The following is a 16122-nucleotide window of genomic DNA, read 5'->3' as shown; positions in this document are numbered from 1 at the left end:
GTAACGCTGCATCTGTAATTAATACACATTAGGAAAAAATCTTACCTCAGTTTGCCAGTGTTGTGGCTAAATATCATTTAAAGATAACTTGCAGTTATAAGTAGTTATCCATTACTGGCCAAAATTGCTATATCGCGACGACAAGAAGAACATTATGCGTTTGTTTCTGTGAATAATTGTAACAACGGTTTGGGGTTTTGGTATTGGGACCGTGCGCGACGACAACGCCACGTGACAGTGACAATATTGTAACCGCTGCCAAGCGAGAAGTAAGTAAAAATTGTGAAAAAATTAATGAAATCTTGTGCTATTTTACTACATTAGACAATTTTGGACGATGGTGGTTACAACATTATCGCCAATAACATTAAAATCGTTGTTTTCAGTGAGAAATTAACAAACTGGTGACTAAAACGGGGTTTCGTGCCATCGCTCACGAAATCATTTTCCAACCTGAGACGATGAATAAAGGCAAAAAATTGGTGCTAGCTGGGCATTTCCTACAGATTGAAGACATTATTCCACCATTTATACCTATGTGCAATAAAGTATAAATAAATCATTGGCTTTTGAAATAGTTGATCAGTTCACTGCTATCCTGTCATTTTCATAGGCTAACTATAGGTATTATAAATATCATTGCTGGGGTTTATTGTAAAATAAAAACAAACTAGCTATTATAACGTTTAATTATAATATACATTACAAAAACTTGTTTCATTTACTTGAAAATATTGGAGGTTTACCAGATATCACATCAAATACAGTTCTCAGGAATTTTATTTAAAATGTGATAAGCCTTCAGTCGATGGACTACTTCTGCTTCTATTGTTCTCGTGCTCCTTCTTCCCATTAAAACCTCGATATTTACGCATTTTCGTCAATCCGTTTCGATTTGTAAACAGGAGCACAGATGAGGAAACAAATAAAATGATTTTCGAACACAACTGGGATTGGCTTCCACGTCGGCTATCAAATGATTACGCATTTAAGTAAAACTTCAGAGATTGAGACACTGAACTTTCACTTAAACGGTGGTTTCTTTACCACGGTCTTGGAAATAGCTAGTTTAATTTTCTTGTTAAACAAACAAATTTTACTGGCCTTTGTTTTTACTATATATTTGACAGCGCAAGTCAGCGACTAAGCAATTTTGGCCGCTGTTCGTTTTAAACCCGGCACCCTGCCACGAGATGAACTATAATCTGTTAAACAAAGGCCTTTGTTTCATTATTCACGTGTCCCGTTTAGTGCTAAAAAAAAAGCAACTATCATGATAGTAATAAGGTTCAAATCCATAAAAAGACCTTTTGGAGATAACACGTTTTGTCATCTTCAAAAAAAGTTACCTGCATACTGCAAAACTGTTTAATAAATTTGAACCTTATTGCTATCATGATAGTTGCTTTTTAACTACACTGAGACTTTAGCACGTGCTGTGGAAACGGGAGCTAGCCGCCGGGAATAATAGAAACAAAGGCCTTTGTTTAACAGATTACGGCTAAAGCGAAAAGTTCATCTCAGAAAATTCATACTATACCAACATAAGTATCTCGGTAAAACCCCAAACCGTTGTTACAATTATTCACAGAAACAAACGCTATGTTCTTCTTGTCGTATCGTAAATCGAATCCGGTTAAACTTCAACTTTTATGACAGCTTTAACTAGGGTTTTCCCGTTTCGTTTTCAAACCTTTTTGATAGTCTCTCACCATTGCATCGCGATATAGCAATTTTGGCCAGTAATGGATAACTAATTATAACTGCAATATGTAAATAAGCTCGTAGGCTAATGTAGTTCTCTTTATGATATTTAGCCACAACACTGGCAAAGTGAGGTAAGATTCTTTCCTAATGTGTATTAATTACAGATGCAGCGTTACCTGCAATGCCATTGGTCAAAATACCTATAACTAACAAACTCATCGACCGCCGGTTTGTCAAAAGTCTGGAGACGGCTTCATAAGCTACGTCCATGTCATTGAATAATGAAGTGAGCCACGATTTTTTTATTAATGTCATTAAGCTGCAGGGCGGTTTTTGAATCTCGCATACGGGATTTTGTCACTAAAATACCGGTTGAAAACGGTGACTTGTTTATTATTTTCGGTGACAATTTTCTGAATTCGAACGCGTGAGACTCAAAAATCAGCCCGCTGCATTGATTACAGGCATAGCGTACGGTCAACGAATTTGAATTTGATACCTAGGTCTCTTTAGAACCCCTTGACACCGTTTATTTACCATAGAAGTAACTTTGACGTTTACTGTTATAACGTCCTACAGTGGCCTAGTATTCAAATTGGTTGCTGTACCTGTAATAACATTGGTCAAAATATGTGAGTGTATTGATCACAGGTACATGATACCTGCAAACACCTAAAGACTTGACGCACTAAGCGGCTAGCCGCGTGCGGTTGCGACAGGCCGCATAGTGCGTACAGTATTTGCGGCTCCGGTTTCAATCATTCTTACTTACCGGCTGTGCAGCTGGCCGCTACGGTAGTGCGTACCTAGTCTAAGATACCTATCGACCTGGAGACGGCAGATTAACCTACGTCACTAAATAGTCCATTCATCAATATCACCTAACTCCACATGCCTCGTCAGACGCGCCGGTCGTGTCGGTGCGGCGGCGTGAGTGTCATGGGGCGCGCGTCGGGCTTGGCGGGCAGCGGCGGCGGCGCGGGCCTGGCCGCCGACTGCGCGGGCGTCGCGGGCGTGATCGGCACGGCGTCCGGCACCAGGCGCCGGAGGAACTCCGAGAGGCATGGCCAGGGGACGAGCCTGGAAGGAAAGAGTCATATGGTAGAGGCAGATATCAGCAGGGTTAGCATGATTACCGCGAGAGTATGTCACCGCGAGATAGACTACCCGTTTTTATCTCATTAGTTTTAGAAGAAGACGTGTCATCTATCTCGCGGTGACATACTCTCGCGGCAATCATGTGCTAGGCCTACAGTGTGTAAAAGGCCTGTGAGGTTTAAAATCGTGGACTTATGCAAACCTACTCTTACCCATGGAAAACAAAACAGCCGACGATTAAGTATAGGGATGAAAATGAACATTAACTATTCGAGATCAAGAAAAAGAAATTGATTATGATTGTCGTTTCACCTACCAAATATTATAAGCATTTAAAACGTATATTATTTTCTGTTGGGGTAGCTACAGCCAAGAAAAGAAGAAAATAAATCGTACGAAATTTGAGCTAAGATAATGTCAGCATGCCTCTAAATACAGTCTAAGTATTATTTATTTATTTAAACTTTATTGCACAAATTTACAAAAAAAGAGTACAAATGGCGGACTTAACGCCTTGAGGCATTCTCTACCAGTCAACCATTGGGCTAAACAGAAAGCTTAGTTTGGTGCAGGATTTTAAAAAATTAAATAAAAAACACAAGTCAATTCATACTTATCGCAATAAACCTACTTATATACATATAATAAATACATATTCCGAATAAAATAAAATATATATTAAACACAAATATATATTATACATAAATATATATTATACATACATATATAAATAATTTCGTACCTATGTGAGACATAATACAAATACTTAGTCACGAATGTATTATTCATTATTATTAAATTAACTTTACATTAGTCTAGTAAGTTCAGTAGTAGTTTGGCTGTAGAATACTTAACTAAAATGTATGCCAGTAACTAAAATATATTCGTTACTTAATTTAGAAAATTGCGGGAGATTCCATAATAGCGGCAATAATTACATTGGACATCATAATGATGGGAAAATGTAAGAATATCGGGCTAGTAATTGCCATTCCGTGTCTTGATGTTGAATTGAGCAAAAACAAATAAGTAAGGTTATTTTGCCTTCTAGCAATAAATGTACCTACAAATACCTATCAGTTAACATTGTACGGTCAACCAATTGGAACCCTATAGGCCACTCTACAACCATGTCAAAATGACAAGCAGTAAGAGATGTCTTACAATCTGATTTATAAAGTCACTATGACATAGTTAGAGTAGAGCACAGTATAATAAAGAGTACTATCGTACAGTATGGCCACTCCCGCTCCCCGCTGAAAGTGCCGCCCACCCCCTCTCGGTTACCTCACAGTTACCGCCTCAAAATGAATAGACAGCCTATATTTCACTCATATCTAGTACGCGATCACCTACACGAGCATAAATTGTATGCTAGGAACGCGCCTCTTTCATATATTTGATCGCCAGTGTCCGAGGTGTGGTTAGAGTGGCTTAGGGTTCCAATTGGTTGACTGAACGTGTACCCTAGTGGCCAATCACTCTCGCTCTGTGGCGAACGATACGCAACTGTCTCCCAGTAATGCGGAAAGCGATAGAGATAACTACGATACCGTAGTGTGAACGATTGAACAGGTCCAGGCCCTGGGGGCCGATTTTTGAGTCTCACTGTCACTAAAATACCGGTTGAAAACGGTGAATTGCCTATTATTTTCAGTGACAATTTTCTGAATTCGAACGAAGTGAGACTCAAAAATCGGCCCCCTGGAGGGTGATTTTTGAATCTCGCATACGGGATTTTGTCACTAAAATACCGGTTGAAAACGGTGACTTGCTTATTATATATTGTCAGTGACAATTTTCTGAATTCGAACGCGTGAGACTCAAAATCGGCCCGCTGTAGCCGAATAGCATTTCTGCGACACGAAACGCCACCGGCCGTAGAAAGGTAGTCTGGCTCTGTCGCGCCAATTCAATACGCAAAAGCGATAGAGATAGATAGCTACGAAAGATATATTATCGAGTATCGTAAGCGTTTCGTGAGCATTTGTGCATTCGTCTACGCACGCAGGGTTACTTGAAATGAGGAAGATTACTGACGTAAAATGCGAATCAAGTGCATAGAATCTCTTGACACAGGCTTAAAACTTTTGAACCTTACAAGAATTTGTATTCTTACTTTTTTACCTTATTGCATTGTAATAAGGTGAAAAAGGTGTATATCATCATCTTTTTCTGTAATCGACTTTATCTGTCTAGAGTTCTTAGGTCTTTGCTTGTCGATATCGCAGGCGCAGGGTATAACTGCGGCACTGCGCTATACGTAGGGAGTTAGGGATCGTAAACGATTTTGACATCTTGTTTACAGATTGTAGATGTATTCGAACTATGTACTCGTAGACGCACTAGTCGCTTTGCATTTACCGTTAATGTACATAAGGTGCATTAGGGTAATTCCGAATGACAGAAACGCTCGGGTAAATTTCGAAAAGGGAATCTTGATAATGATGGAAATAATGGTGATTTTTATGCGACTTTCGGAATTACCCTAATGCACCTTACGTACCTAATAGGTACTATTGACGAAAGGGGAATCTTGATAATGATGTGAGTAACAACCTAATGGTGATTTTTATGGATCGGTGACTTTACCAACAGCGCCAATCGCGTTTGACCCTAATGAGGAAAGAGGGCCACCTTACCTACCTAATAGGAGGGAATACTATTGACGAGGCATTAAAACATGTAGATATACTACGTACAACAACAACAACAACATACTACCTTATAAGATATATGTCACCGTCTACCGCGCCGTTTAACCAACGTCTCACAAGTCACACGGTGTTTATCTACCTATGAATACGAGGTCTAGGTCAGGTTAAGTTCGCTGTCAGTCTTCCTAATGATTTTTTCCATGACAGACTGTTTTGACCTTTTGTGTCTTCCGACTTGCATATTTCCTTGTTTAGGTAATTCCCATTGTTTTTCTGTGACAATGAACTTGAGAACCATGAACGTATGGTTAGAATCCACCATGTCAAAATATTGCTAACATTTATGTATAAAATTATGTACACTGCGAAATGCGTGGAACGGAATATTAATAATAAAAATGAAGAGGCACACTGACATTTTATCCTGCCAGGCGGCGCCTGTGTCACTGTCATTCATATGTGAGAGAGAAAAAACATATCATCTTCTCGCTCTCACGTATGAAATTCTTTATCTGTGCAATGGACTAATAGGGTGGCGCCATCTGTAATAACCTTTGAGTGTGCCTCCTCATTATCGTAAGTTGAAGTTTATAGCATGTTTCATAATAAAATTCCTGCATATTCACTGTTTAATTAAGCACTGGTGGCCCAGCGGTAAGAGCGAGCGGCTTTCGATCCGGAGGTCGCGGGTTCGAACCGGCGCACCGCCATCATTGCGCTACGCTACTAGTAACGCTGCGCTTTCAAAACGCGGGCGTGTGGCCGAGCTTTTACTGTATGGGGTAAAGTGTATTGTAATTTACCATTTGGAGTTGTAGATGAGGGCGTCAAGACCGCTAAGCTGAAGTGGGACTGGGCTGGACATTTCGGAAAGGTGTGCCAAAATGATTACAAACTGGGACCCGCGAAGCACCATAGACGGGGCAGGCCGGGGTTCAGGTAGGCCAGAGATGGCGGGACGACCTGGACGCATTCTACCCAAAATGGTGGGAAAACGCCGACAACAGGATCGAGTGGAGATAACAAGAGGCCTTTGCCCAGCAGTGGGACACAAAAGAGGCTAATTAAAAAAAAATACCATTTGAAAGGCAGCAGGTAACTGAAGTAGCCCGGCATGACGGCCATGGCCTCGTTGGTGCGGATGGCGAGCACCACTCGGTCCGCCACCTCGTTCGCGTTCAGCTGAGGCACGAACCTGAAATAACATTTCCACTTTTAATGACAACCATATTTATTTATTTATTTATTAGTAAAAACATGTTTACATGACATTACAGTAAAACCAATGCGTCACGAAACTTATTTAGATGACAAAAAAGAGAGAAAATAAAGAGAACAAAATTAAAAATAAAATTAAACAATTGATTTGGGCGATGACGTCACAGCGTGGCTCCGTTTATATAACCCGGCGACCTTCAAATCAAGAGTGAAAAGGCATTTTCTGGGCGAGCTCACTTCATCGTAGGCCACGTCTTTGCCTTTGGCTAGTCTGTGACCAAGAGTAAGCCCATTTATAATAATAAAAAAAATTGTTGCTTATAAATGGTGTAGGTATCCGTTACTTTTCATGGAAGTGTCAATAGGACTTCTACTTGCTGACTTCGCACGCTTTGATCTCAAAAAATCTGAAATATAATTTTTCTATGATGGAAAATGAAAATGGCATGTAAGAATTAGAACGTTCTTATAGCGAAAACTCTCGATCTTGAGAGACTGGTGGATCAAGAGTTTTAATTTTCTCTCTCTGCGGCTGTGACCACCGACGGTTTGAGCCCTGCCCCGCTTCTGGTGACACGATAGGTTAGGTTTATACATAATACTAAGGTACAGGTGGCGCCTAATATGGTTAAAGATAGTTGATGTCATTTTTTAAATATACCTAAACTTGCATGTTTGTTTGTGTTACTAAGGAACGTGCATAGCTGGGCACCGTTAATCAAATAGTTAACTTCGTTAATCGCTAATCCGTTACTAAAAAAGTTAACTTCGTTAATCGTTAAAGCGATACATTTCGACAATTTTAACGTAAGTTAAAGTTAATCGTTAATCCGTTAACACGTGAAGAAAAATGAACTTTTCTTTAAATATTTAGTTGCATCAGTATCCACTATAACGTATTATATTTCTGTAAAAGGCCGAAGTACAGCTAGCCTATTGAACTCTAGGCTGCACGTGGAAGGCAGTGATCACCTGAGCTACTGCCAAGAGCTGTGTCAGGAGAGATGCTGGCGGTGACGGGACTGTTGTGGCACTTTGGGCGGTAGAGGCTAGGGAAGCGAATGTGGTCGTAAATAGGGCTCGAATTTGCTGCCCTATCACTACAACAGTCGCCATGGTAAAGCCACGTGAAGAATACTTTTTAGGTAATATTTCGGACTTTTAGCAATCGACATCGGTGAAACCTAGAATTTACCGGCAAATCATAGGATTTGCCGTACTTCGGGCTTTTATAGTAGCGTTCAGAACGTGTTTTTCGCAGCGCAGATGGCGCCTTTGCCCTACTAGTTTAACGATTAACGGACTCGGAGAAATTTAACGGAAGTTAACGAGTCCGTTAACATTTTTTCAAGTTAACTTAAAAGTTAATCCGTTAATCGAAATGTTAACTTCGTTAATTAACGATTAACGGATTAACGAGTTAATGCCCAGCTATGGGAACGTGAATACATAATTAGAACCGGGCCGTCTTTACTTGGGTGCCTAAGGGTCACTTGCACCACCGAAAATGAGATTAACCCACCATTTTATATGGAATTTGACAGTTGTCAAATGACAGCCCACTTGAGTTAAGCGAGTGGTGCAAGTGGCCCTTAGTATCATGTATTAAGATGTAATTTTTTTAGACTAAAAACACGTTATTATAAGATTTATAAGAACTCTGAGTAGCGAAGTATCTAAGTTAAAGCTTTAAGGGGGAGGTATGTGCGTGCCATCTTATTAGCTTGACAATGGAGTCATAAATCATATTGCATTTAACTGTTGCTGCTGACGGTAATTTCTGAGGACATAATGAAGACAGTATTGCAATCCTTTCAAGGTGCAGATACTGTTACGCCTACCGATGTTTTACAGTATGTAATTTTTTTCATTTAGTCATTCATGTAATTCAGTCATTCTCTGCGTAGTGACTTCATAGATCACACTGAACAAAACGATCAACATATATTATGGGACCAAAGCTAAATACCTACGCAAAAAAAATCTGTTAGACATACATTTTCCGTTGACGATGACGTTATGTTAACCGATGAATTAAATAAATCATAAAATCAATGATATGAATCCGAAAAACAAAACACTAAAGAAAGGTAGATGATAGATTAAAATAATAAAAGAGCAACGAAGATTGTTAAATCAAAAGAAAAAATATATGTAGGTAATAAATATCAACCCCATTGTATGGTACTTAACATAACTAATTACCGCTTCGTCACAATAAAATGTTAATGTCTGCAATGTACGTCATCATATGACGTAGGTATAAGCTTCAGTAGCATTGCAATCTTGTTAACAAGTATTTCATTAATCTTAAATGAAGTATAAACTTCACTAAATGAGGTAATCGCCTTGGTGTAGTAATTTTAAGGCTTGAAAATTGGAGAATGGTAATCGTTCACATACCTTTAAAGTTCGTCGACATATCTTATGGCCTCTCGAATCAATACGTTTACGTACAGTCACCGTCATAAATAAGTGATGATTTCTGTACCTTGTCACATTAAATTTTTCTTTGAAATGTCATACGAAGTTGTCAAATTATTAAAAGCGACATGGTACAGAAATCATCACTTATTTTTGCCGGTGACTGTACATACAATTTTACTTCTGGTAGTACGACCTTTACAACCAGAAGTCAGAAAGTGTAATATGATCCATAAAGAAAATAAGTTGTTATTGCCAATAAGCATAAATATTACATACGTATCTTTGTATGAATTGGGGTCAGGAAATGTGATATAGTTCAATTTTGCCGAGGCCAATTTTAATGACTGGTTTGTACTATATTAAAAGATTTATAACCGGGTCTATCGCGAATTGATTTATTTTTCTTTAAATATTTTCGATGTTTGGACACAGGTTAAAATGGCGGTAGGTTTGTAATTTATAGTGAAAATTTGCGTGGCGCTAAACTTATAGGTACTTAAATAATTATGTTACTTTTCAGAAATCATCATAAACGATAAAACATCTGGCGTCCTGCACGGGAAGCATATAGACGATAAAAATATCAGGCCGTCCCTATCGCACTTACAAATAGTGCGATGGGACGGCGTCCTGCTTCCCGCTCTTACAAATAGTGCGATAGGGACGGCCTGATATTTTATCATTTATCGCGCGACCATACTTGCCTGCCAGTATTCTACCTGCTCGAACATATTCGTAGACTGGATTAAGTACGGGCAGATGAGCGTTGTGGTCACTCCCTTAGGCCTTCGATTCGACGCGCAGTGGCCACGATCGCTATTTTCACTTTACCTACGTTATTTATGAACAGTCGGGTTTTCTACTTGCCTTGAGTTAACCTGTTCAAACATGCCCGTAGACCGGATGAAGTACGGGCAGATGAGTGATGTGGTCACTCCTTTAGCCCCTCGAACCTCCAGCTCCAATCTCAGGGCCTCGTCGAAGCCGCAGGCAGCTGACTTCGACGCACAGTAGTCTACCAGTTTGGCCACTCCCACGTGACCAGCCATGGACGCAATGGTCACTATGTGGCCGTCGTTGTGGTCGATCATCTTGGGCAGGAAGGCTTTTACCGTCTGAAAAAGGAGTGGAAACTCTAAGGCCATTCTCAATAAAGTGTGCTCCGCGGAGCCCTAGGGCTCCGCGAAACCTCTCTGGGGGTTCCGTGTGAATTTTGGTTGTCTGATATGCGACTTCAACTCTCTTCCATGAAACCAAAGATTCCCCAATTGTAAAAATAAAAACAGTTTCATGTAATACCTCACATTAGAATCTAATGATTAGACTTTACTATTATGTTTAAGACATTAAAATAAAGATTTATTTAATTTAAGGGTTCCGTCAGATATTTTGCTTTCCAAAAGGGTTCCATGGGAAAATAAGTTTGAGAACCACTGCTCTAAGGGAAGGATACTACGTAGATATATGTATAAAGACTAAGGGAGGGGTGGGGGATGTTTCAAGGTATACTACAGAATTAAAATGATTAGTCATTTTTCTCACAGTAATTACGCAATTTAATTACTCGTAATAGAATTTTCATCCCCTGAATTCCTCCATTATATTAGTCCATGGCTGTATACCTACGTATAAAGTCCGTCTTCATTTATAAGAGATAATTTATTTCCCAGTCTATTGAAATAGGTGTCAACGAGTTAAATAAACTAGCTCTAGTGTTCAGATAATTGTATATTAAGTAGGTAATAGGGTACCTAAATGTTTGAGACTATAAACGACATAAATCTACGAAAAGATTCGATCAAAGCTTTAAGAAATAAGATTAAAGTCTTATAAGCAATAAAATTTGAATGGGGTAACATTTGCTTTTCATGTAAAGTAGTATAGTCTATCCGCTTTTCTAAGATTAAACACTCCATAAATATAGTAAATGTCTGATTAATTAGATCTTATCGGACATGCAGGCTTTACTTAATTCGATTCTTCGAGATGTGTTTGAGACAGTAGAACATTAAATTTTTTCAATTGATTTAATGTATCGTAAAATGAATTGAATAGGTAGTCATACCTACTCAGGGTTCAAAACGCTTTCTGCTGCTCATCATTTTTCTTACTTTCCAGTAAAAGGACATTATTTTGAATAGGTAGGTTAAAGCTTTGCTTACCCATATATGAGCCAGAACATTGACGTCAAACGTCCTCTGTATGAGGTAGTCCGGCGTGTCTAGCAGATATTGCCCTGACACAACGCCAGCGTTGTTTATCAGCAAACTCACCTGCAGCAAAAAATTGAAAAAAAAAATTACATCTCCGGCAAGATCCGAACTAGTGACCTTGGAACCTCGCTCTGTCCAACTGAGCCCCAGCCACAAAACTTCTACGACCGACTTCTACTTACCTGATTTTGTTCAATAATATTTTGTCTAACAAAATCCCACAGACTTCGCTGGTTCGGTCACCTATTAAGAATGGGAGAGGCTGCTATATAAGAAGGCGTATCTGGGAAGACCACTGGTGGCCGCCCGGCGCGGCGGGTCGGCCCAGATACCGCTGGGAAGACAGTGTGATGGCGGATCTGTGGCAACTACAAGCCGATGATTGGCAGGAAGCTGTGCAGGAATAAGTGGCGTGCTCTCGTTTTCGAGGCCAAGATCCTCTTTGGATCGCAGAGCCATATTAATTAGTTAGGTGGTTAATATCTTGTCTTCTATCAATTAAAATGTTACTAATAGTTAGAGTTTTGGAAACGAGCTACCAATACCACTAGATTCCAAATTGCTAGCGCTCGTTTTTCAAAAATAGCATTTAACCCTTTTCAAATGGAGAAATCGTGAGATTGAAATCAAAAATCGGCCCCCAGATATGTACGAGTTTATCCAGGCCTTCATCAAAGTCTTGGGTTGCGTGTGGTTTTCATTTAACTTTAATTTAACGATTTGTATTGCTTCTTTCTGCCTGATAAAAAAGTAAACAATCGAACAGTTGCTCAAGCTCAGTTGCACCTGACAACAATAGTCTACCTTTATCGTGTTTATTGCCGTCAAAATGCGCCTTGACAATGTAACAGTTCGTGTTGGATGACGACAGAGATAATGCCAATATAACCGGTTCAGGCGCAAGCGCACATCTTTTGTGTACGCTACTACGATAGTGTTATTCTCATTGATACTATTGAACAGCGTATAAATTACGAATAGGTACCCACTGCCTGTAGGTATATATATTACTAGCTTTCGCTCGCGTTAGAAAGAGACAAAAAGTAGCCTATGTCACTCTCCATCCATTCAACTATCTCCACTTAAAAAATCACGTCAATTCGTCGCTCCGTTTTGCCGTGAAAGACGGACCAACAAACAGACACACACACTTTCCCATTTATAATATTAGTATGGATTAGTATGGATATACTCTTTTCTTTATTTTTTTACCGATTTCTACGTTTTATTATACAACCATTTTTCAGCTAACCGCAAAATACCTCTAGTTAGCATATATAATTTAAATCATGTGATCTAAATTATATTTGTTATCTAAATCAATAAATACTGTTAGCTTGTCTGAAATATAATCATGAAAACATTCGCTGCCAGCAACGCGTAGGTACATAAGTCCTACTACTATCGCAATTCGCGGTGGAGTAAGTGCGCCCTTTGACGACGTCTGCCAAACGGAACATACATATTAGAACTATTATTGCCGTATACATTAAAAGTGGCTACAATTTTTTGCGTTGCAATAGTCCAAATGTCCCATTTAGAAAATATCTTCAAAAGGCCCTGGTTGACCCTTATGCGCTCAATGTCATACAAAATTAATACCACCTAACAGTGATTTCTTTAAATACAAGATATCAAATTAACTTACTCTACCGACTTCTTCATGAACTTTCTTGGCAACTCTATAAATGTCTTCCTTATCGGCCAGATTTACCACGTACGAGTAGCAGTCTCCTCCGATACCCTTCACTAGTTTTTCAGAGTCTTCTAGTCCTGAAACAAACAAAAAAGAACATTAAATAAAATCGTAACCAATTATTTAGCTTAAGAGGGCTTTCATGTGAAAAATAGTGAAATCGCAACCGAGCGCTTAATCATACCGTGTGTGGTATCAAATTAAAGTAGGTTACAAATATATAACATATTATAGGACTATTCCTACCTGGTAGAACAAAGTATGAGAAAATGTCCAGAAGTGGTAATAATTGTGACAGTAAAGGCTCGTTTTCAAAAAAAATCCAAAAATATATAATAGGAATTTATAATCACTGAGGTATAAGAGCAATTTTAGTAAACGTTGCAGATTATTTTTGTACAAAAATAACTTCGTATATACATCAGATTTTCAAAGAAATTGTTACTTAATTTTAGGTAAATTCTGAAAAAATTGAATTCGTCTTAGCCTCGTTTACTCTTTTTCAAAACCTTATAATAAAAATGTAGTCTGAGAAGATTGTAGTACAGGATATACGTATTATAAATTTACTAGTTTCAGTATTCAAATTTGTCCAAATTTTATAAATAAGATCGAGTAATTCAACGCTACACGCGGATTTTTCTAAACGTGCATCAGAGGAAAAATCATAATTAATTTAGTGAGCTAGTTTTCAAAAATCACGTCACGTCTGATAATAATCAAGATAATAAGATGCTTTAATTGAAACTTCAATTAAATATATCTACTAGATCAGTGTTTTTCAAAGTGTGGGTCGCGACCCCCAGGGGGGTCGCGGCACTTATCCTGGGGGGCCACGAAGTTTAGGTTTAAGAGATAGGTCCTTATGACTGGCTGATTTGATTTTTTCTAACTTAATAAAGTCAAATTCTTATTCCTTTTTTTGTTTGTTGAAAATGTCAGCTCACATAAATATGAAGTATCAAATGGGATCAAGCCATTATTTGAAAACCCAGAACGCACCAATTGAAATGGATACCAACTCCAATTTATTTGCAATCTATCAGACACTAGTTCCAAAATTTGCTTCTTTCACCGGGACTTATTCAAAAAAGGATTCAAAATCCAACTTTCTTAAGAAATATTTTGAGAGTTGGTTTTTTTCACTTTGCAAGCTCTCCACCATAACAGAAATAAGAATTTCTACGTTCACGGAGATATCTGATGATGTATTTTGAATGATTTTAGCTATGCCAGGGAAATAATCAAATTACATATTGTGTAAAGATGTTGTCCGCAACTCTATTTTTGCTAGAAATCCGTTAACTTTATCTGCTGTAATTATGTTCTCTCATCAAAGATATCGCGGCAAGATACTCGTTTGCCACTTTCAATAGCCAAACATGGTCAGAAAATAAAGCTGCAAATCCAGTTTTGTTATACTTTATATAGCTAATATTTGGCAAATAAACGAGGCATGGGGGTCGCGAAAAAAATTAAGGGGTCATAAAGGGCCGTGACACCATAAAGTTTGAAAACCACTGTACTAGATAACGGAAAGTGTAGTATTTCACCTACTAAAACTATCAATTTTACATTATTTTGACGTTTTTCTTGAAAGCACCCTAAGAACGCTTGGCATCAAAGGGATTTTGGTGTCAATGAGTTGACACTATTGGTGGGCTCGCATGTCCTTAACGAAGTAATATATTATGTTTTAACGACCGGTCTGGCCTAGCGCGTAGTGCCCCTGCCTGCTAAGCCGCGGTCTTGGGTTCGAATCCCGGTACGGGCATTTATTTTTGTGATGAGCACAGTTTATAATATTTGTTCCAGAGTCATAGTCATCCATAGTCGTGGACGTTTTCTATGTATGTATGTGTTTGTATATTATATATATCGTTGTCTGAGTACCCACAACACAAGCCTTATTGAGCTTACCGTGGGACTCAGTCAGTCTGTGTAAGACTGGCCTATAATACTTATTTATGTATATGTGTATGCCTAGGATTGTATGTTTTAGATTGTTTTAGTACTTATAGTTATATTTAGTTCATAGTTTAACACATTTATCTATTTTTAAGATATTTTATAACTTTTGTAATGTCTAGGTATTATAGTTTAACACCTAGGTAATCTAGCTATATTTTATAGCTAATATAATAATGATTTCCTATAGCTAATAATAATTTCATGGCGTTTAAGAGGCGTTAAGAGAACAATGAGCTAAGCAACGAGAGTTATGAAACAGCTAGGCATAAACCTTGGTCACTAGACAAACCTTACGAAATGCCTATTAGTTTCAAAGACTCAAGATCACGTAGACAAATGTCAATACTTTATGACAAACGGACGACCACTTTGAAACCGCCTTTTCATATAAACATGGTTGTAAATATCTATTTGATGTAGGTACCTATATAAAAAAAAGATTTAAAAAAACTTACCAAGGAGCAGAGCTGCTGCTTCATAAGTTTTTTTTTTATTTTTATTATGAGAATAAGGAACGTAAAAAATGTAGGTAAATATTAATACATTTTTTCGCCTCAATCAAGTCAATCAATAAACAAAAAAAACAAAAAATGTATCATGTTTTGTAATCTAAAAACACAACATTTCGTCTAAAATATATTGTTCAGAAAGCAGTATACAGGGTGTAAACCTAATACGGGCGAACCTCTTAACGGTGGTGAGTATATGACGTATAAAATATAATTAGATAACTTTTACTTAAAATTGAAATATTTTTTTATACATACAAATTAATTCGGCCCGCAACGTAATGCAAACACACTCCTGTTAAACGCTCGTTGACAGTTGTCATTGATTGTCATCGCAACCACGTTTACAGTACATTGCTGCTGAGATTTTTTTCAAAAATTCATTATGGGGTGAAAATTAGGAGTAAATCAAAAACACCTCTTAATTAATGATAACAATATTGAACTATACGCCTGGTTTCATTTATCGCCCTTATTACGTTTACGCGCTGTATATGTATATAGAAAGCATTTTAATGCTTCCCATTAGTGAATCAGCTGCAACGAGGTCAATGGCACCGACCTGCGCCGTTCGTCAAAATCTCACCTCGCAATTTCTTGATCATAATGATGATGATCTTTGAGAG

General features: G+C 38.2%; 1 protein-coding gene across 1 annotated transcript in view; it reads right to left on the bottom strand.

Annotated features, from left to right (window-relative positions):
* Positions 1 to 1763: 1763 nt before the first annotated feature.
* The window catches only part of LOC125230945 (estradiol 17-beta-dehydrogenase 11-like), an 80958-nt gene continuing 66599 nt past the window's right edge, over positions 1764 to 16122 (bottom strand). The window contains exons 3-7 of the mRNA XM_048136246.1: positions 12969 to 13093; positions 11270 to 11380; positions 9975 to 10222; positions 6541 to 6657; positions 1764 to 2787 (exon numbers count right to left, since the gene is read on the bottom strand). Coding sequence (XP_047992203.1) covers positions 2607 to 2787; positions 6541 to 6657; positions 9975 to 10222; positions 11270 to 11380; positions 12969 to 13093 — 782 coding nt within the window. The 3' untranslated portion in view covers positions 1764 to 2606. The remainder of the gene's footprint in view (positions 2788 to 6540; positions 6658 to 9974; positions 10223 to 11269; positions 11381 to 12968; positions 13094 to 16122) is intronic.

This window comes from Leguminivora glycinivorella, chromosome 11 (assembly GCF_023078275.1).
Source record: "Leguminivora glycinivorella isolate SPB_JAAS2020 chromosome 11, LegGlyc_1.1, whole genome shotgun sequence".
Taxonomy (NCBI): domain Eukaryota; kingdom Metazoa; phylum Arthropoda; class Insecta; order Lepidoptera; family Tortricidae; genus Leguminivora; species Leguminivora glycinivorella.
The sequence above is the reverse complement of the archived record's forward strand: the minus strand, read 5'-3'. Positions and strand labels throughout refer to the sequence as shown.